Source organism: Pelecanus crispus, chromosome 7 (assembly GCF_030463565.1).
Source record: "Pelecanus crispus isolate bPelCri1 chromosome 7, bPelCri1.pri, whole genome shotgun sequence".
In the NCBI taxonomy this organism is placed as follows: domain Eukaryota; kingdom Metazoa; phylum Chordata; class Aves; order Pelecaniformes; family Pelecanidae; genus Pelecanus; species Pelecanus crispus.
In genome coordinates this window covers 29337707-29360637 of record NC_134649.1, presented here as the reverse complement: position 1 = coordinate 29360637, position 22931 = coordinate 29337707, and the positions used below count along the sequence as shown (strand labels likewise).

The window sequence follows — 22931 nt, the reverse complement described above, 5'->3', positions numbered from 1 at the left end:
GGAGTGTGTTGATCTAATGATTTAGGTTAACATATTTTATCTAACAAGCTAAGCTGTTTTTGTCTTGCAATTGTGGCAATTCAGAGTATGTTCATAGACATTAGAGAATGTTCATCTGAGGGCTCTTAATTCTTTAAATAAATGTAACTTCACCTTCTTTACTTGTATGCGTGCTCATTTCTGTTAATTCCCACAGAGACTGTTGGTAATATGCCAACCTTGGCAATTGTGATCTTGAATCCTTGTTGAACAAATAATTTACTGGATACTGCAAAAGTTACGTTTATGATGTATAAGGGAATGAAACTGTCTGGAATCTTAGAACTGTGATGACCTGACTTGATGAGAGTTTTAACACCCTGTGTTCTGATGAATAGAAAAATCTGACACTAGATTGAGCATGGATTTCCTACCTCATTTTCCTTCTAAAACTTCCACAAAGAACTGACTGCACTCTTTAGCAGGCAAGCGTAATACTTCATGTTAAGGACAGATGTAACTGGCTGCAGGAAACCAGTTAATTCAAAAAAGAAACAAAACTATGGACAAACAGTCCGTGTCTTATCACGCAGCTTAACAGGAATCTTGGCTAAGACACTGTTTTTATTTTCACACTTGCATCGATTTTGTTACTAAAATTTTAATTTTGGATTGTTACCTTTTTCAGAAGCCCTTAGAGACTTGTTCCAATTCCTAAGGAAGTATGTGGCTTTAGTAGATTTTTACAGCAAGTCCAGAGTGGCTAGCTGACACCTTTTCTGTATATTCTAGCTTTCTAAGAGAACACTTTCCTAGCAAAATCTTATGGTTAAACCCATCTTGTCAAATGTCTACAAACTGTTTCTTTTAAACTTCCACTTTACTAGCTATCTTTCTACTCTTGTTTCAGTAGTGATTTATTCTTCTATTTTTAAGTAGTGCTGTTGCGACTTCTATAAAGATGTTGCTTAGTGGTGTTCGGCCAACTCATTGGTTATAAGAAGAGGTTCCAAAGAAACTGAATATTGGGAATTGTGCATATATTCATATAGAATGACTTTTGACATCTGTTGCGTGTTTTTCCTGTGTGTCTGATTGCCAGAATGGTTAAAAATTTATGATTAGGACCCTTAAGAACATACTGCATGTGTCACCTCACAAGCGAACAAACAGCATAAAAAAAGGTTTTTTCTGATCGAAGTGTTGAACTTCTTCAGTTGAAATAAAAGTAATTGCTTCAGAGAAACACAAGAACATTCAGAAGTGTGTTTCTATTTATTTCATGGTACAGGTTAGCAGAATCATCAGTGGATCTTAATTTGAAATTGATGTGCTGGCGGTTGGTACCTACTCTTGATTTGGAAAAGATTGTGTCTGCCAAGTGTCTGCTGCTAGGAGCTGGTACACTGGGTTGTAGTGTTGCAAGGACCTTGATGGTAAGTCCTGAGTTAATCTTAAAAATAATCTGCTTTTTCTCATAAATTCTGTATGATTTTTTTTTTTTTTTGAGCAGCTGCCATGGCACGTAAGAGAAAAGTTGTATTCCTCTGTATTGAAGTACACATAAGTTGATACTATAAATTGCAGGAAGACGTAAGATCTATAGTCAAAGGAAGTAACTCCTGCTAATAGTAGAATAGCAGGTAGTAAGAGAACTTAGTAATTTTTTTTTTTAAGAGAATAGTAATTTTTTTTAAATTGACATAAAAAAAGAGTGAACAAGAAATTCTGGAACAAATTACCAAGCTACTATGATCAAATTCACAGTGAAGCACTTGAAGTAAGTAACTGTGCTGATACTTACTTTCAGGGATGTTTACCACATTCCACTGAATTCAGTATGGTTTTGAGGGATTACTGCTAAATGATATATTTGGACAGATCAAATTTTCTGTCCTCTTAATTAAGTGCAAGTACAAGGTTGTTGCTTCAAAGTGAATAGCTTCAAAAGCTTTTGAAGCTTGATCTTTCTAGAAAAATTGGACAACATTCCTCTTGAGTTCCTGGCATTACTCAAAAATATATGGCTAAGCCCATTGTACTTATTATTTAAATTACTTTCTTGTTTAGGGTTGGGGAGTCAGGAAGATTACATTTGTGGACAATGCAAAGATCTCCTACTCCAACCCAGTACGACAGCCACTGTATGAGTTTGAAGACTGCCTTAGTGGTGGGAAGCCTAAGGCACTTGCAGCGGCAGACAGGCTGCAGAAGATCTTCCCAGGAGTGGTAAGATCAGTATTTAAAATGTGTTAATATGTTAGTTGGAAGAGAATCATAGAATGCTTTGGGTTGGAAGGGACCTTTAGAAGTCATCTAGCCCAAACCCCCCTGCAGTGAGCAGGGACAGCTTTAACTACATCAGGTTGCTCAGAGCCCCGTCCAACCTGACCTTGAATGTTGCCAGGGATGGGGCCTCCACTACCTCTCTGGGCAAACTATTCCAGTGCTTCACCACCCTCACTGTAAAAAATTTCTTCCTTATATCCAGTCTAAATCTATTCTTCTTTACTTTAAAACCATTATTCCTTGTCCTGTCACAACAGGCCTTGCTAAAAATATTCTCCCCATCCTTCCTGTAGGCCCCCTTTAAGTACTGAAAGGCTGCAATAAGGTCTCCTCGCAGCCTTCTCTTCTCCAGGCTGAACAACCCCAACTCTCTCAGCCTGGCCTCATAGGAGAGGTGTTCCAGCCCTCCGATCATTTTGGTGGCCCTCTTCTGGACCCGCTCCATGAGGTCCATGTCCTTGTGCTGAGGGCCCCAGAGCTGGATGCAGTACTCCAGGTGAGGTCTTACCAGAGCAGAATGGCAGAATCACCTCCCTCCACCTGCAAGAGAACCAGTGACTTTAAATAACTATTCCAAGTTCTAGTAATTATGCATTATGAGTGGGAAAAATAGTACACAGGTGTTACACTGGTTACTGACAAACCAACAAGCATTTTACTTCAGGTACTCCATACCTGTTAAACTTTATTGAGACAGTAAACATTTGTAATAATGAAATATATTTAAAGATCATCTGAATCATCTTGTAGCTCATGGATGGTGAAGTAAAATTTTTTCCTGTCTCGTATGTCCTAAGGAACTTGCAGTAGTGGCTGCTTTTAATACTGTGTTTTCCCACCCTGCTCTTAAATGTGAATTTAGATACATTGGTCATCTATTATGGGGGCAGAAGGTCTTGAAGGCAGTAATAATAGAAAGTCTCAACAATACATTTATGTTTTATACCCAAAATTTGCAATATTACTTAAGCTGATTTTCTACATAAGAGGCTAATACTTAAACTGGTTACACTGCTGTTGAAATGAAATGACCTCATGTTCTCAGGATTGCTGTAGATGGACATTTTGCCCTATGAATGATCAGTAACGTAGTACAAGTAAAAGAAACATTTTTACCTGTAAAACTGAAAGTTGGTTTTTCTGTTGGTTTTGCCCAGAATAACTTAATAGTAGCAAGTATTGATTAGAAATTTGCTTTGCACAGAAGTGTAATACAGAGTATTAAGATGATGTAAGAGGACTTACTTTCTTGTATGCTTTTGTTTTCTTCAAGAACTAAGCAAACTGAATTGGATCCAGAAAAGCTATCAAAATGAAGTAGTTGAAAGGGAACAAAAGACAAGAATGAATTTTTATGTTGTTTTAGAAGCTTTATGATGAAAGGCCCACCAATGGCAGCCTGTATCCTCTTTGACTCCAGGGATGTGCATCATATGAACGTTATTCAGTGCACATGTTCAAACACACCTAACTTTCAATGCTGGAAAAAAGTAGATTTAAAAAAAAAAAAACAACTTACGAATCTTTGCAGTTGTCTTAGTTTCATCCTTCATTTTGGGGAAGAATTGATATGGCCTATAATTGCAGAATGGACACACTCTCAGCTTGCTCTATCCTGAACAAAATTTTTTTTTATACTCATTTGGCATGTGATAGAAGTCACTCAGCTGTTTATAGTTTTTTGCTTTGGAATTGAGACTGGTTTAGAATTGGTGGCTATAGTTGAGAGGTCAGCTGGCAAACAGTATCTTAACCACTTAGTGTAATGAGTTATGTATACTTACTATTCAATTCTATATTTAAAATGCCACTGATTATATTACTAATCATAATATTAAGTTATGAACAGTGAAATATAGATTTGTTGTGGTGTTGATGATCAGTGTTGTGAACAAGCTTTACAGAAGATCATTTCCAAAAATTTTTAGGGTCATTTAGTTTGACCCAAGATTTGCTCTGTGTTTCTGTTCTGTTTTTATCTGTGTTGATCCTATTATTGTCATTATTTATGAAATCAGTATTGGTACTTAGTAGTAATTCAATGAATATTTGGATATCAAACAATGATCCCCAGTGTGAAAAAATGCTAAGTATTTCACTTTCAGAACTTTTGATAAGTAAATTAGAAAAGACTTTCTGAAAGTTCCTAGAATTTTATTTAACCTTGCTGTGCTGTAGTGTTATTGTTACTTGGTGGTATTAATTTAGTAACAGAAATACTAATTAGTAGAACAAGTACAGAAAAGAAAGCATCTGTGTCGTGTCACACAGAGCACCAACATGATGCTAACTAGGATTTGTGTCACATGATTTCTCACTTTTTAAACTTGAGAAAATGAAAACAGGAATATTAAGAAAGAATAGTTTAATTAGAAGAAATAAAAGCTGTTTGTGGAATCCTGAATGATAACAGTTTTGCATGTAGAGATAAAGACCAAAAGTTAGTGTTACGAGTTTTCTTGTTAGAAATAACCAAGAAAGCAAAAGACTAGGCTGTACTATGGAATCTTGAGATTGTGATGAGGCTTAAAAAGCCAAAAAAGTTAACTATAACCTGGCGAGGAACTTCCAGTAATAAGAGCAAACCAATAACAATGCTTTAGTGAGCCTGTATCAATAAATGTTAGGACATTTGGTACATACAGGAAAAAAACAATTTTCCTGTTCAGTAATAGCATATACAATGTGCAAGCTGTACTGTATGTAAGGAATTTTTCCTCTACCATATTCCTCAAACATTCTGCATCTGCGACTGTTTTCTTAGCACGTTATCCCCATCAGTGTTATGCGTTCTCTATTGTTTCCTCGTGCCGTGGGTGGGTCACATCTGATCAGCCTTCAGTGGGACTCAAACCCAGTTTCATAGCTTTGTGGCACAAATGAGGAGAAAGCCGTTGCACAGATCCTGTGTACCCTTATGATAGAATGTTTCTAATATATTTTTTGGTCAAACTCATTTCTGCAGTAGGATTTGTGGAAAAGAGATATTATGTTTGACCATATACAGAGGAACAACATGCTAGCATTAACAAGAATTAACGGGGCTTAACAGTAAAAACTCTGGTTCAGTTAATATCATGCTGTCAGTATGTGAGAGTGGGGAGGTTTAAACAGCAGCCCAAGCATATGGACTAACAGTAAGTCTTTAATTAGCCTGGGTGAAGTCTTGGTGCTTTGGGATGGTTTGGACAGTGAAACTGCTGTAGCTGGAGATTCTTATAACCCAGCTGATTTTGCTACACTTCTCAAAATAGAGCTGCATCTGTTACTGCAGATTGCACTGTTGCTTGTTACCAAACCCCATATTTATCAGTATAAATGTCTTTGAATAGAAGGATTAGTTGTCCTGGATTTTGAGCCTACTTTTTTCTCTCATACTGAAGGAGCAGCCAAAGCTGTCTCTTGCTGTTTGGAAACCCACACAGTCCTTTCAAGCCCATGGGAATCCAAGCAGTAATGCTGGTTCTGAAGGCATTACTGAAAATTTGGTTTTACATTTCTGTGCAATTCACTTGCAGTCTAATTTACTTTCTTTGATTTCAATGTGAGTAATATTTTGGACACAAAATGCAGTTTCTCCCGGTTGACTTTGAAATGCTTGTCTGCTCTATGTGAATTATTTTTTATTTTTTTAATTTTACATCCTTTCTAGTTGAAGAGTAACCACCTCATCATTGCAAATGAAACAGGAAGGAATGCTTTGGCAAGGAGCTTTGATTTGTTCATTCCACTTCTAAGATTATCATTAACTGTAGCTTAGAGTTTTAAAATAAAAAAGAAGGGAGGACTCGGAAATAGCAGAATTTACGGATTCACAGCCTTTCTTTACAAGTAGGTAATGCACAGAGTCATTCATATAGCTGCTGTGGAATTTAACTTTGACTCTTATACAGTCGTTTCCTGAAGTATTCAGGCATGGAACTCCAGTGTATTCAGTATTCTATCATCCTTTGTACTATACTGCATGGGGGGGCCACTTAATGTAGGTATTTCCAATAGAACAATTTAATGATGGCAGCATCACACTTCTTAATTTTCTGTGTACCTACCCATGGCACACTTCTGTTCAGGTTTAATGTATTGAGCACAGATATCTTCTAAGTGATCTGAGCTATGGTTTAACAAAAAATGCAGAAAGTTAATAGAAATGTGAATAAAAATGAGAGATAAGGTTATGGTAGCACCACAAATGCAGTATTTTTATGTCTGTTTTCTTTAAAAGAAACAAAACAAAAGCACTGGAGCCTCAGGCACAGCTTTGCTCAGCTATCAGTGAAAGTATTGGAGAGTGCATTGTCTTTTATGATTTTTCACATGTCAACATACGGTCCCTTTTTTAATAAGTTTGTGATTCTAATACTTTATGGGATGGTAACCAAATAGTATTTTATTTTGGATAATTTGGAGGCATTTTAAATCTTTTGTTAGTATGAAGGTTGTGGTCTTAAAATCTAAGCCTTTTTGTGAGCAGTCAAGCAAATTTCTTTTTGTCATGTAGAGACTCACTGAGATTTTGGAATTCTGTGGAATGAATGAGATCTGTCTTTAGGGATATATGCACATTTAGTCCTCCTTCAAATAATATGCATGTGCCATCACAAGGTACCCTTTTAGCTGTTTTTGCCAGTGTTTCGCTGCAAAAGTGTACCTCAGCCAATTTTGCTAGTGACTGGGGTGTTTTTTTCAAGGGACAATTATTCAAATAAAATTGAAGCTATTGAAGCTGCTAGACTTGTATGTATTTCTACAGCTACAGTCACTGGATTTTAGTATTTTGCAAACCTTGTTACCATATTTCCATGCAGCTACTGTTCAAGTTACTTGTTTACTTGTTCATTTTATTTTTTTGAGCAAAAATCAACCTCCTAAGTCACCGACAGTGTCAGTTATACTTACCTGATAAATCAGCACTTGTATGCACTACAGGGGCTTGACAAGTTATCCATAAATACATTACTCATATACAGCATGGATTGTTTTGTGTTCCTGCCACAGCTTTTTGGAGGAGGTAATAGCAATGATGGTAAAACCTCCTCCAATAATTGTGCAGTGTCTGTGCTGGTGATGCAGAACCCAGGCTGTCCTCACTGGGACACAGTGGAGCTGCCCTGTTAACAGCATACTAGATCACTGTGGACTCTACATTTTTCCCCTTGGAGGTGGTAGCGGGGCAGAGGCAGGGGGAGAAGAAGAAAAAAAAAAAAAAGGTGCGTCCTTTGGTATGGTTAATGCAGATGTTACCAAATTAATTTCCCCAAGCTGCTATATGTGTCTATTTCTTTTTATCTTCAGGGATACTTATAATGTATAGGAATATACTTCACCCTTCTGGTTATTTGGCTCACCTGGATTTATGTATTGTGCATGTAATTGGTGTATACAAAAGCACATTCCTTTCCTCTCTTCCCATGTAATTTTATGTTTGGTTCATCTAGCTTTTAAATTTTGACTTTTAAATTGTTAGTTGCTTACAGCACAGCAACAAGCAAGGAGACTTTTGCAAGGCCAAACGCTTCTGTAACATATATGAAGGATCCATTATTCTCTCATAGCAGATGGCTGGCAGATTGTGTTAACATATTTCCAAATGAATGAGTTTGCATTGTATATGCTTATTTGGCTCTTTAGCCATTTTCTGCTCAATATGCCTTGCCCAAATATGGAGTTGGAAGAGGCATATGTTTCTGCAATAAGAACAGGCTCTTTCAGCATCAGTATAAGCGTCCAGCCATCCAAGCGCTGGAGTAACAAGTCTCAGAAGTGATTTTCTTCTATATCAAGTTCACATATGGCTGGTCAAATTACATGAAAATCATTTGAGACTATTGTTCTTCTTGTAAAGAATTTAAAACAAGGAGGAGAATGTGTGATACTTTGCATCTGTCTTAGTGTAATTGAGTCAATATTCAATATCGGAAATATAAACTAAATCATATTAACATAGTGAAGTGGCTGCAAAGATAATCCAGGGCAAAGTTTTTATCTAAGTTTAACAGCATGATCATAATCATATGTAAGATCTGTCTGCTTGCTTTTGTAGTGATGTTCGTTACCTCTGGGATTAGGAGCAGTTCAGCTATCTTCTTGTAGTGATTTGCCACACCTAATAAGACCTGAGAGACTGGGCTTGTGTCGTCGTGGTTTAGCCCCAGCCAGCAACTAAGCACCACGCAGCCACTCGCTCACTCCCCCTGCCCCCATGGGATGGGGGAGAGAATCGGAGGAGTAAGAGTGAGAAAACTCCTGGGTTGAGATAAGAACAGTTTAATAATTGAAATAAAGTAAAACAGTAATGATGATAATAACAATATCATAATAATATACAAAGCAAGTGATGCACAATGCAATTGCTCACCACCTGCCGACTGATACCAAGCCAGCCCCGAGCAGCAATTGCTGCCGCCCGGCCAACTCCCTGCAGCTTATATACTGAGCATGACATCATATGGTATGAAATAGCCCTTTGGTCAGTTTGGATCAACTATTCTGGCTGTGCTCCCTTCCAGTTTCTTGTTTACCTGGCAGAGCATGGGAAGCTGAAAAGTCCTTGACTAGCATAAGCAGTACTTAGCAACAACTAAACCATCAGTGTGTTATCAACATTCTTCTCATGCTAAATCCAAAACACAGCACTATGCCATCTACTAGGAAGAAAATTAACTCTATCCCAGCCAAAACCAGGACAGCTTGTTAGTTCAGGCACAGAGCCACCTGAACACGGTTGGTCTGCTCTCATGACCCAAACTAGTGCGTTTGCATTGAGCTGCTCTGTTCTGCATAAATATAGCAGCTGAGACTGCCATTCCCTCAGAAACTTTGTGCTTTAGTGCACAGCACTGATATACACAGAGATGTAAAGTATAAAGCTGCCGTTCTGCCAAACGGCAGTTGAATTTGTACTCTACAATTTTGTATTGAACTTTACAATAATTCTATTCAGTCACAAGGTTTATCTTTTTAATATGTTGTTTTCTGTCTGTCTCCATCTAGAGTTCAGAAGGCTATAACATGAGCATCCCTATGCCAGGCCACCCAGTGAATTTTTCTGAAGTAACAATGGCACAGGCTCGGAAGGATGTGGCTAAACTTGAAGCGCTTATTGATGCTCATGATGTTGTTTTCCTGCTAATGGACACCAGAGAGAGTCGATGGCTTCCTGCTGTCATTGCAGCCAGCAAGAGGAAGGTATTGTACCATACCTTGCTAATACCCTTGTTGACTGTATTTCAGCTCTTGCATATCAGCCAGCTATGTATACCTAAAAGAACTTTATGGGAAATTGAAATATTTGACCAATCTTTTGTGATTGTGCAGAAATTTTTTCTTGTTTTCTGTAGCCTCAAAGATTCTGTATAAGAGAAAAAGACGCTGTTGAGACAATAGAAATTTGTATCACGGAATGATACAGGTTGAAAGAGACATCTGGAGGTGATCTGGTCCAACTCCCTGTTCAAAATGGAGCCACCTTACAGCATGTTGCTCAGGGTCTTGTCTAGTCAGTATCTTTTGAGCATCTCCAAGGGTACATATTTCATAGTAATACTAAGAGAAGTTATTTCATAGTAAGGGAATTATAGGAGAAGTAAAGACATTACAGTAATGATTGACTGATAGGGGGTGTGAATGGTAGAAACTTGTCTGAAACCATGTTTTCAAAATATATCTCAAAAGTGGAAAAATTAGAAAGTGAATTCTGAACTTAAGAAGTATGCCAGCACTTTTTTGGTCAAAAGTTAACTTCGGGTTTTTCCTCATTGCCTTATTGGAAAACATACTGTTGTGCTGAGCCAACGCATCCGAACTCTGCCCATGACACTTACTCAGGTAGTATTGAATGCTTCAGCTATTTCTGTAGCTTAAAAGTAATATCCTCATGTTACAAGCAAAAAAAAAAAAAAATACGGAGAGGGCTGTAGTACATGATATTAAGATTCTGAATTTATATATTAAAAAAAAGTATCTGAGGCTTCATCGATTGTATACGAAATCAGTGAGACTGTATGCATAAATGCTTATGTAGTCAAAATGCTTATGTTTTAATTCTCAAGAAGAGTCACAAAAGCATATGGGGAGAAGCCATTTTTTCTTGTTCTGCAAAACTTACTGAGGATTAGATATGAATGATAGAGCCTTTACTTTTCTGTGAATTTTATTCTTGAAGAGACAATGTGGCATCCAAACTTTTCCTGTGAAAGAATATTCTAAATCACACAGGATTCTGGAAGCAGAGTCTGTCTCCAAATTAATGCAGTGTTGAAAATATGGTGTTGCTGAAGAATCCAACTAAGTTATCCTGAACACTTATTTCCCTTGCTATCATGATGTAGACTTTAGTAAAACAGTCTCAAGTAATCTTGATATTTCTTAATTCATTTAAGAATTGTGCAGTTTCATGTTTGCTCAGTTAAAATAGCACAAAATCATAAAATGCAAGTGTTAAGCTTTTAGCATGTCAGCTTAACCACAGTGCACACCCCGTGTATTTTGTGGCATAAATATAATGATATCCACAGCAATTTATTAAGTTGTGAACATAACATGAGAGTAAAAGAAAACATACATGTGACACAGCTGAGTCAATGTTGTTATTCGATCTTTGATTTTTTTATTTCCTGACTTCTGTGGTTTTTCAGCTATGACAACTCTAGTTTCCTAATAGTTGTTTGTGGTTTCTTTTGTTTGTGTTTATATTTATTTCCCAAAAAATGGACAGTAGAAAGGAGAGAGAATGCAGATTTGTGGTATTTGCAAAGTACTTACAAATTCCTTCTTACAAATTCCAAGCATATTCCAAATATAAATTCCCTTTCTCCTGAAGTTTATGTTCATCTGAACTTAACTACATTTCCTCTGCACCTGCTTTGCAAGCAGGTTTTTTCCAGATCAAACAGTTCTCTCATTTTATTTTAAGCCAAGGTCTTAAGTTATTTTCTCTTATTTCATTTTTTCTTATTTTAAATAGATTTCTGATCCTGAGCAATAGGCTTGTATGTCTTTTGTAGCTCAGATGAACTTCCCTTTGCCAGTGAACCACTGCCAGTGAAAAGATCGGTGTGGATTTCAGGTGTAACTGAGTGTATGTAACTTGTTAACTTAATCAGTTCCAACTTAATCTTAGTGGTTTTTCTGCAGTTTGCACCTGTGGTCTTTCAGCAATCTTTCATCTGTTTAAAAAAAACGCAGAAGTGACATAAAAAGAGTAAGTTTGCAAAGCTGGGTATTGAACCAGAAAGTGCCAGCCTACTATTTTGTATGTATGATGGTTGGTAGTTGTAAGCAATATGTGCAGTTTTATATGCAGTCCCCCTGCCTGGTTCAGTCACGATAGGGTTGTTTTAATGATCTCTGAATCTTTCCCCCTGACATTTGCTTAGCTAGCAGTCCCCCACTATATTTGCCTTACAGTGTGCAAATTTGTACTTTGAGGACAAATTTTGTAATTTCTTTGTGACAGTTCTCTGATATTCAGTGGCATAGTGTGGCTAACTGCATCACAGTTACTTGATTTTCATAAGATCACTTTGATGTGAGAAGATGGAATTCTCTGTCACTGAACAAGCACAGCACTGAAATTTCAAGGTGTCCAAACTGAAATGCTCAGTATCTGCTTTTCAGTGTTCTTCATGTTGATAAACATTTAATGAGAACTCTACTTCAAATGTAAATTTGTATGACAACTGCAAATCTGAAGAACTGCTGCAGTTTGGACCCCAAGGTCTCAAAACAGGCACACAGAAAATTAAGAACATAGTGATAATATGTGTAAAATTCTCTGTTAGGGGTAGGAATAAGAGTTGGTTTCCCCACATAGTCATTCAGTTGCCTTGATGATTTTTCGATCTTCCTGCAGTCCTTCCTCCCAAAACAAGTATCTTAGACAAACACAGAACTCAAATGTTAAATCCCTGTGTCAGATGTTAAATCTCTGTTCCTGCTGAGCGCTGGAACTTAAAATTTTGCTAGGTTTTTTGAAACGCATGCCAAAAGATACACTATTCCATAGCCTTTTTATCAAACACAGATGATTTTTTTTCTTTTTTTGATTAAATCAATCAGATTCAAATAGCTGCTGGACAGTAAACTGAAGAGAGAGAAACAGTTTATTGCAGTGGGAAGTGTTTACCAATATTATTAATTTCTGATGATACTGGCCGTGCCATGTTATTTATATTTTGAAAATGGAATACCATCTTCAGGTTTTACAGATAGATGTAGTGAGAAGATGCAGTCTTTTAATTGTTTGCTGTAGACCTGGCTGTGCTACCACAGATTCAACAGCATGGTTCTACTTTAGGACTGAGGAAAGAATAAACTACAACAAGGTTGAAAGTCAATATCCAGAAATTATTTGAAATACCAAGAATGATGATGAAACTCATAAGCTTACTGGTGAAGATGGCTAATTCTTGACAGCTTCCCTCAAAGTCCCTATTTTAAATAATTCCTGGCTATAAGAATGAAAAGTGACAAACTGCTGTACTAGAAATTCTATCTAAAATGTGTGCATATGAAGCAGTGTGTTACCTTCCTTTATATTTTACTGGCAACAGTCACTATTGTATAATTGGTTTTGCTTTTTGCTACATGTAAATCATTGCCTCTAAGTTTAATAAAACCTGCTACTTTAAGTATTGGTTTTATGATATTTCAGTCATAACATAGATAGCTTCAGATTACTCTAAGCACTTGTCACAAACTGAAGAGAAAGGGGAAAATGATGACAGTGTAATTGTGTATCGCAGCTGCTTGTGCTCCCCATGTGACTAAACAGATGCATATGAAGACCATAAGTAATCATTAATTGCTTTCCTCACTGAGCAGAAGTTTTTTTGGATAACAGACTTGTATTTCATTGCTTTGCCACATAGGAGTGTTTAATAAGTTATATTTCAGGCCACAGTGAACTGAAAAGACTACATATAGAATTTCAAGTGACATGAAAACTTGTTACTGATAGCCACTGTGGTACTTAAATGGCACTTGAAATATTTTAGCACCTAGAGCAAACTTGAAAATACATTCTGAGCTGGAACCAAAATAAGTTTTTTTCCAATAACGATACTAATCATTGTATGAATTTTGGGCCAAATTTGGAATAGCTTCAGTTGTAAACTAGCACAACACATTTATGAGAGTTCCTGTTCCTTTTTTTTTGTCAGCAAGTGTGTATAGATTTGTGTAACAATTAGAGGGAGTTGTTAATTTGTATCAAATTGCCCTCAAAGACACAGGAAAAGGTAATGGTTTGTGGATTTCTGAAACAGACTTTTGTTTTGATTTTGTTTTTTCTAAGTGCTTGACAACTGGAATTTTGCACCTATCAGAAAATCTGTTGTTTATGGCTAGGGTGGTAGATATGTAGTTAATAGGTCATTCGTCCACCTACAGCATGTGGGGTTTTTTGAAATCTACAGTGAATAAAACCTTGAGGGCTTTTTCTCCCCTCCCTTTTTGGCTCACTTAAAATCTGTTGTTCTCTCTTTATTGTTCACAGTTGGTCATCAATGCTGCATTGGGATTTGACACATTTGTTGTTATGAGACATGGTCTAAAGAAACCAAAACAGCAAGAATCTGGTGATTCATGTTTGAACAATGCCTCTGGTTCTTCTGATCTTTTGGGATCATCGCTCTTTTCAAATATCCCTGGCTATAAACTGGGTTGCTACTTCTGCAATGACGTTGTGGCACCAGGGGATGTGAGTAGAACCTTATGAAAACGATGATTATATATCTCTCTTGTTGTGACTTGAATTTTTATTTCCTTTAAATGGTGTTTCATAAAGGGATTTGTTTTATGATGATATACACAGGATTAAGAAATAGCTCATATTTTATTTGGAAGATCAAAGAAATTAATTACACAGAACTAAAGATGTTTTGTGTAGTAGGGCAGCTAGTTACTTTTGAGTTACTTTTTTCTTTCCTTTAGAATTGTCTGTCTTTGTAGTCTACCAGGGATCGGACATTGGATCAGCAGTGCACAGTCAGTCGACCTGGATTAGCCATGATAGCTGGAGCTCTTGCAGTGGAATTAATGGTTTCTGTTTTACAGCATCCAGAAGGGTGAGTCACTTCTGAGACAAGGATTGGTGTTCAAAAGGTGTTCTCTGAGAAATAAGATTGATTTAATATAATCTTTTGGGAGAAAGAAGAGGAAGTACACATTAAGTAGGACAATTTTGTAAGGTGTAATGTTGCCTGCAAATTAATGTAGGTTATATCTACTATATTACTATAATTTAATGGTGTTTGAGAGAGAACTGATTGATCAAATCTTAAGTTTTTAGCTTGGAAATTGGGAGTTCTTTCTTCTTTTTTTTTTTTTTTTTTTTTAAAGTTTAAAAGTAGAAAAGTACTGAGAGTATTTCAAAAGAAGAAAGTATTCCTGTTAGTGGATCTTGGCATTCCTTTGCTCAGGAGAGTGAGTGTAATAAGGAGCTGCCATAGCTACTTTTGTCACATGAAGGCTTCAAGATAAGCCAAATATTGCAAAATCTTAGTTAAAATTAAGTGGGTTTGATACAGAAATTACCCTGATATTCTGTAACCTGAAATTTAGGCTCTTGTTTTCTGTCTTTAAAATCTGTGAAAGAAAAAGTGAGTTAGGAGTTGGACATGAGTATGTTACAAGTGTCTGAGACTGATTCTGAAAAATGGTTTCTGTATTCCCATGCTGAATCTTAGTTACTGTGAAACAGATTTTCCAGATAGGTTCCTTTCCAGTTTCTAAACTGTAAGCTGTAACAAAATGTCTTGAAGCTTACTGGAAATTTTGACTGTTCAGTATGTCGTCTTGTTCTAATTTTCCTTCTTGAATTTTTGGCAGTGGTTATGCTGTGGCCAGCAGTAGTGATGATAGAATGAATGAACCACCTACTTCTCTTGGACTTGTTCCTCATCAGGTAAATAATTTGTGAGTAAATGCTTGCGTTTAGAAGCTGGAAACTGATGCAAGGCAAGCATCGCAGACTTTGCCTCCTTAACAGAAGCATATTCTATGCTGATTTCATTCCCTGAAGGACTGACTCCCTATGTTTGTTTACAAAAAAAAAAAAAAAATCCATCACAAAGGCCAAGGTAGTTGTGTTCATGGCATTGTGTCTGTCCTACTTGTGGACGCACAATTCCTGCTACCTGCTTAGCAGAGATTTATTTGGAGCAGACAGTATGTGAATAAGGCAACCTCTGACTTTTCCCCTTCAGAGCTGATAATATGAGCATCTCGAAGTTACTTTTTGTTCACTTTTTAAATCCCTTCTGAGTTTGGAAAAAAAAAATTCAAATCCAGCCAACTCACAATTATTATAGTTCTCCAAAATATTCATGTGCAATACAGCAGTCTGTTCTTCTACTCAACCGGAAATCTAGTTACAAATGTGTTAAGGATACCATTTCTCAAATTGATGGATAGACTTGTCTATATTTGTTATATTGATACAGTCCTTCAAAAAACAGCCTGCTGATCTTATCCCTGTAATCATAGAATCATTTAGGTTGGAAACAGACCCTTAAGATTATCAAGTCCAACTGTTAACCTAGCACTGCCAAGTCCACCACTAAACCATAGCCATAAGTGCCACATCTACATGTCTTTTAAATACCCCTGGGGTGGGGACTCAACCACTTCCATGGGCAGCCTGTTCCAATGCTTGACAACCCTTTTGGTGAAGGAATTTTTTCTAATATCTGGTCTAAGCCTTCCCTGGCACAAGTTCCGGCCATTTCCTCTCGTCCTATCACTTGTTACTTGGGAGGAGAGCCCAACACCCACCTTGCTATAACCTCCTTGGGAGTAAAAGTGTTCTGTGCCTCTTTCTTTATGCTTCTCTGAGTGACTCTGGATGCTTCCACTGTATAAATAAATCATTTATTTGTTTCGAAGTGGTATTTTTACATTCTATTTCCCCCACCCCCCTTCCCCCTAAGAGTGAATCTTGATTCAGAAAAAGATAAAGCGACCTGAATGTTGCAAAGAAAACATACTAGTAAGCACAGGGTCTGGTCTATATAAAATTAGTCTAATTTTTTTTATAACTTTGTGTGGTAACCAGTGTTTACACATGGGTCATTCTATGCAATGGGGTCCCCCTAGGTTCTCCCTGGGTTCTTTCTCCAGTAATTCTGGAGTCTCTCCAGTTCTCTCTCAGGAGTCTCTCTCCCATACCTCTGAAGTTTTCTGCATGTTACTGTGGATGCTGTCAGCTGCAGGATTGATAGGGAATATCCAATTGTTGACTGGCTTGTTCAGATACCCTCAGTACGAGGCTTTTGTCCTTGCTGGCACTCATAATCTGCTTGTCTGGAAGGTTCTCAACAGTTTCCAACTTTGGCACTAATTAATAAATCAGTAACTTTCACAATGACTGACAGGTTGTTTACAGTCAGGGTACTTTATTATAACTAAGTTACTCCCTTATCCTATAGGGTTATCTGTAGTTAATATGCTAATGCTGTTGTCATCTGGACCCAATGTATGCCAACTGCTGCAGTATATCTGAGGGGATTTTTTGACCTCTCATATCTCAATAGGAAGAAAAAGCCAAATCTAAATCTTGTTCATTTGATGATCCAGGTACTCCCTTCTGATTTATCTGAATGTTTCCTGTGATCGTATAGATGATAATATGAAAGAGATTTTACTTATGCTAGGTCAGTTTGGTTTTAAAAATAACTTCAGTTATTTTGACGGTTGAATCTTTGTGGGTCTTACACAGTAACTTTGTTTCAAAATGGTGACTATGCTCCAGACCTCTGGAAAACAGATCTGTAATTTGAACTTTCTCTTAACAACTGAAAAGGGATAGTAAAGAAGTGATGGGTTTTTTTGTCCCCCAACAAAAACCTAGAAATATTGTGTTATGTAGTAAATTTTTTTTTTTTTAGACTATTTCCCAGTAAATTTTAGAAAGTTTACTGCTCTTACTGGAAAAATAATGATCTCACAGTTCATACATTTCCTGATGATGAGAATGTCAACTGTCCAGTCAGTCCTGTCTGATTTGTTTTATACCCCTATATGATTTTCCTTGTGTATTGTTCTGGTTTGGGCTATGCTTTGAGATATAGTCCATATCAAATACGGATTTTATTCTGAAAACTTTTCATTGAATTATGACTTCTTTCAGCCCTATTTCTGTTTTCACATTTATATTCAGTGACTATCATGAATGTCTTCTCTTCTAGACATTCTAACTCAAATATAACTTTAGTAGGTACAAAATGAAAACAAACAATTTTTTTCAAATATTGTGACATCTGATCTGTTTAGAAACTGTTGGTTTCTCTTAGCAGTCACCCATCTAATCAACTCAGTGAGTATAATATTTTCTCCAAGGGTCTAGAATTAACTGTTGGTTTCTGGTGCGGTTTTTTGTGGTGTTCTTTGTTCATTTGGTTAGCCCAGTTGTGCGGAAAAAGAAGGATAGTAATTAATTAATGCAGCAGTTCTCTTTTTCCTTTGTGGATAATAAATGTTGCACACTTATAGTCTTAGTCATAAATGATCTAAATTTATTTCCAGGAAGTATCTTGGAGTTCCTAGGATAACAGAAATACAAAGCAATGTGGTATCAGAAAGACTTCATTTTGTTGTTTTTCCTTTCTTTTCCTGGGTGTGGGTTTTGTTCAAAAATGACTGAATTTTTAATTCTAACATTATGTATGGCTTGGTGTTTCTGCAGAATTACCTTGGTGTTAATACTGCTATTGGCTTCCAAGGTTTATGCCATTTCAACTGCATTAAATGTGGAGTGCATATTGGAAGTATTTTCCATAATAGACCTGAATATTAATTTGTATTGTGAAGCTACTTATGTTCTGTTCTTAATGACGTCTCTTCATTGTAGTAGACCTGCAAAAGCACAGAATCAAAAAGATGATCAGTACTCCAAAGAGTTCACAGTCTAAATGATCAAACCCTGCTCCGAAGTGTTTTCAGTGCTATCTGGGTTACCAGAAACAATGGTCTGGAATTTTAAAATTACATATCAGTAGTATCATATTACCAACATAGTTTAGGAATGCACAACAGTTAGGTTTTCAGATTATATGTTGTAGAGATGGGGAGGGGAATGTGTTTAACTGCCTATACCATGACTTATTTTCATTGAACTTTGCAATCAGAAGAGTCAAACTCCAGGTGGTGCTGTGCCTCTATTTATGTTTAAACGGTGTTGCATTTAGATAGTTGTGCCATTATTTGTATATAGAAAAACAGTAATATATATTGAGTATAAATTTACTACAGGTGTTATTGGGGGTCACTGTGTTGGAACAGTATTACCCTACTTACAGCCATTCTTTATCTTTTCATTGAATGTATGTGTCCAGCTCGTGGAATTTTGGAAATGTTTTTGTAATTATAAAATAGTATTGTAATTTTTTTCATCTTCCAGATCCGTGGATTTTTATCAAGATTTGATAATGTTCTTCCAGTCAGCCTGGCATTTGATAAGTGCACAGCCTGTTCAATGAAAGTGAGTCTGAGTTTGTCTGTACTTTATTTATATGTACAGAAAGGTCTTGCTCTAGGTCAGTCTTGGGGTGCTGAGGCCTGCTTTGTATTTGATGTTTTGTCTTGCTTCTTTAGGGCTTGGAATATGTGTTCTCACTTCAGCTAAAGTTCTTTTGCCCTTGTACCCTTCTTTTTTAGCTGTTTTCCGAATTTCTTTGGCATCACCTGTTAGCATGCTATCTCCACATAAACATTCTAGTCATAGCTGAAGAAACCAAGCAGAGATTAGGGCCAACACATTTCTGAAAAGTTTATCACATAAATACTGTCAGTATCTTTTAGTTTGTAGGAAGGAATAAAATTGGTATTGTTTTTAAGAAATTACTTCTGATGTCCAATGAATAAATGTATCTTTTTAGCTTTCTTGATCTTAGTATCATTGTAAATATGTGAAGTTGTCTAAATTTCTGTTTTATGATACAAAACAAACATATAAAGAACACTTAAGAAAAAAAAATTACTTCCATAACATTTCTTTATTGAAAAGACTGTTTCATTTTGATGCTAGTGTTGACAGTTCTGAGTCACTTAATGGATTTACAGCTGTTGATTGGATCTGAGCTATGTCTTGCCAGAACAGTCGGACAGCCCACTAATGTGTCTGAGGCCGCCTCTTCAGTCTTGGATTGTTTTCCTGTACTGTGGCCTTGAGAAGTTTTTTTTCTGGCAAGTTTTCTATGGCCATGTAGTGCAAGTTCAAGAAGTTTTGACTGGGATATCTCAATATGAAGATTCAGAGGTTTTGAGTCACAGTTTGGCCTGCTTGGGAGTGCCATTAATTTAGTTCACTTTTATGTACCTTGAGACTTACTGCAAGTTCTTTCCATTCTTTTCATTGCACTTGTCCTTCTTCTTTCAAATAGCTATCAAAACTCTTGAGGCATTATAATTTTTTTGAGGACTTGCACAATTTCTTCCTCTACATTATTCCTGTTATTTCTCTAGGCTATCTGGGCACATTTGACAAGTTTTGAAGGACTATTAATGTCCATTTTCTCCTCAAAAGTTGAAGCACTAAACTTAAAACTGCGGTTATTTTTAGAAACATGTATCTACCCTCTTGAATAGCTGAAAGATCAGCAGTAGCTAAAAGAGATTATTTTCTTATCTTTTCTAGAAGTATGGGTTGCAGAAATTCTATATGTTACCTAAAGTAATTTGGTTCAAAAAAATAGTTATATGTAAGAGGAAAAAAAAAAAAAAAGGAAAAACTTTGGTGGTTGGAGCCTGAGAAGTTAAACTGTTAGAATAAGCCTTTTTCTTTTTTTTTTTTTTTTCCTCTTTTTATGTCTTATCCAGGACATATTGATATAGAAAACCAATAAAAATGTACACGGATATAGATAAATTAAATGCAGGTATCCATTTTTTGTTAGCAAATAATTTCCTCTTGGAGGTCATTTTAAGAGATCCCTGTTTTACATAAACAGACTTGATGATTTAATAAAAACTGACTTGGATTTTAGCAGCTGTGCTATTCCCAGAGAGATCACTTTTCATGTGGTTTGGGTATTAAATTACTTATGTGCTGAAAAGGTTGCTTCATTGGCACATGTATTTCCTTACAGTAGAAACACAGCATTTGTTTACTTTGCTAACTTTCTGTTTATTAGCATAAGAGTATGTCACCCTGTATTATCTGGAAATTTCATGCTAATACTTTGAAACGACAAATCCAATTACAATTGAATTGTAGTCTGTATGTTGGTTTTGTTTTTGGGGGTGTTTTTTCTAATCAGGCAATTTAGCATAATTTCATCCTGATCTACGTCAGGTTTACAATAGATTCAAACTATTTAGCACAGGAGACAAGTGGCTTTTCTGATGTAATTGATTTGCTGGTAGCTTATTAATTTTCTTCTTTCTTATGTCCGCATTCTCTTTCTTGAGCTCTTGTCACTCTGTAACCCTTAAAACATAAACCTAATTAACTAGGAATTAAAAAAAAAAATCCAGTACATTCTTAGGCCATCTAGTACAGCTGGATGACATAGGAGAAGCTGCTAATGATCTGCATGTTTAGAGATTAGATTCCATTGCATTTTGACTCACAGTCATGACTTCATTTCTCTGGTTTTGAAGCCAAAGAGCCCAGACATCCAAGCAGCCAGCTATTCCTTACCCAGAATTGTCCTAAACAGGCTGCATGCCAGAGAAGCTTCCCGCAGGCAATTGTTCAGGAATTTTGGGATGGTCGCAGCAGGAAACCAATCTATTTTTATTCTGGACCGAATTTTCCTTGTATGATTTCCCCCTGTCTTATTCTGGTTCTGCACAAGCATGTGCTGGAGTGGAAAGTATCCTCTTTCAGAGCTAACGGCACTGCACTGTCAGTTGAGTAGTAAGTCTGAGGAGCAGCATTAGCTCTTCTGACGCACTTCCTCTTCCATGTCAAACTTGTTCTGTTACTGAGAAGGGAGTGTCCAAAGTTACTTTAGTATAGAGATTTATTTGTAATAACCCTTTACTTACAGAATGAGAATGTTAAGCTTATTACTTACTGTGCTAAGTAAGCTGTTTACCTTGTTGAGGGCAAAATGAGGATATTTTCTCATAATATTATGGTGAGAAGCATTACAGTCCTGTGGAAAAATAGGATGGTCCTGATCCTGTGCTACCTGATCCTTGCAGGCAACTGGCTAAAGCCTGGAAACATGAATGTTAAAATATATATTTTTCTTAAGGCAAAACTGCTAGTGTTTATATTTTAATAAAGGTAATAAAAATTTTCCTGTTATTGCTCCTCCCTCCTCCTTGCGCGTCATGGAATGAATCAGGAGACCTCATAGATTCAGACTTTAATGTCAGAAAAGATTATTGCTACTAACCAACTTGGATATACAGATGTCCCCTCTGTTTTTACATATAGCTCACAGATCTTCTTTCCTCCAGAGTGCAGACTTATCGTCCATGTGCTAGAAAGCTAGCTTATTTTCCTTAAGATATTTCTCTCCTTCCCCTACTAAAATTGTTCTGATACGTAATTATTTCCATTGTCAAATTAAAAAAAAAAAAAAAAGTAGCATAAGTATCTCTACTAATTTCCAAGTTCATTCTCAACTTTTATTGAGTATGCTGAAAAATTGAGTTGCTTAACTCATAGTTTCTTAACCACTGAGTAATCTTACTGACTTACCTTTAAATATTTTTTGATTTCATTGCATTTCATGAAGGGGTAGACACCAGGATCAAGGATAGTATTCTGGGCACTATGTTACAATTTCTGTTTTCAGTCAAGATATTTCCCTACCCTTGCAGATGTTTTTCCCTTTTTAACATCCCAGGAATACATTAAACACTTCTGCTGTGACATTTACTAAGTGCCTGTGTTGTGTAAGTTATTTATGAGTGTTTCAGTTTTGAAATCTTTCATCATGTAGACACAACAATGCTTTTATTGTTCTCATCTGCTAACTGCTTTGCATGCATTTTTACCTTAAATGGTTCTGGTCAGTTATGGCAGTAACCTGCACTATTCAGTAACTTACTGATTTTTTTCAGTAGAGATGTGTAAGTCATGGGGCAGGGGGTGGAACTTTGGTCTTTCCTGTACTAAAAAAAGCTAACTCCTGCATAGTTTGCAGAAATGATGGAGGAAATGGGGAGAAATGTTTGTCCTTCAAGAATGAACACTGCAAAAATTTAAAAGAATGTTTAAAAAGAGTTATTTCTGTGGCTGTGCTGTAACATTAAGCCTATGTAACTGAGTCCATTTATAACTTTCCTTATTTCCTGAATTTACATGTGTTAACATTTGACACTTCTATGTACAGTGCAGCCTCTGTGTTAATATTGGATAGATTTCGTTCAGACTTAAAGAATTCATCATTAATATACCTAGGCATATTTTCAGCATACTGAGTCAAATGTAATACTTTTCTTTCTCTTAAGGTGGCATAGAAAATTGCTTTTGAAGTGACTTACAGAAATTTACCACTTTTGTTTTTCCTTTTTGAAAAAATGTCATTTTAACTGGGGGGAACAGGAGGCAGGATTATTTTGCCCGTAACTTTTGAAATCTCAGGCAGTCTCTACCTCTCTGGATATCAATTTTAAATTCAGTGAGAGAATTGAAATAATATATTTTCAAAATTAGTCTCAGTAAGGATGGTTTTACTGCTGGTTGCCTCAAAGATGCGCATTCTTGA

The 22931-nt window shown here is 36.4% G+C and overlaps 1 protein-coding gene across 2 annotated transcripts in view; it reads left to right on the top strand.

Moving 5' to 3' along the window:
• ATG7 (autophagy related 7) overlaps nucleotides 1–22931 on the top strand; it is a 120367-nt gene that overhangs the window by 16619 nt on the left and 80817 nt on the right. Inside the window, exons 10-16 of one of the 2 annotated variants that reach the window (XM_075713881.1) lie at nucleotides 1271–1415; nucleotides 2050–2208; nucleotides 9259–9453; nucleotides 13763–13966; nucleotides 14218–14333; nucleotides 15097–15172; nucleotides 18665–18745. In XM_075713881.1, the coding sequence (XP_075569996.1) occupies nucleotides 1271–1415; nucleotides 2050–2208; nucleotides 9259–9453; nucleotides 13763–13966; nucleotides 14218–14333; nucleotides 15097–15172; nucleotides 18665–18745 (976 nt within the window). The remainder of the gene's footprint in view (nucleotides 1–1270; nucleotides 1416–2049; nucleotides 2209–9258; nucleotides 9454–13762; nucleotides 13967–14217; nucleotides 14334–15096; nucleotides 15173–18664; nucleotides 18746–22931) is intronic. The other variant, XM_075713880.1, reaches the window with a different exon arrangement.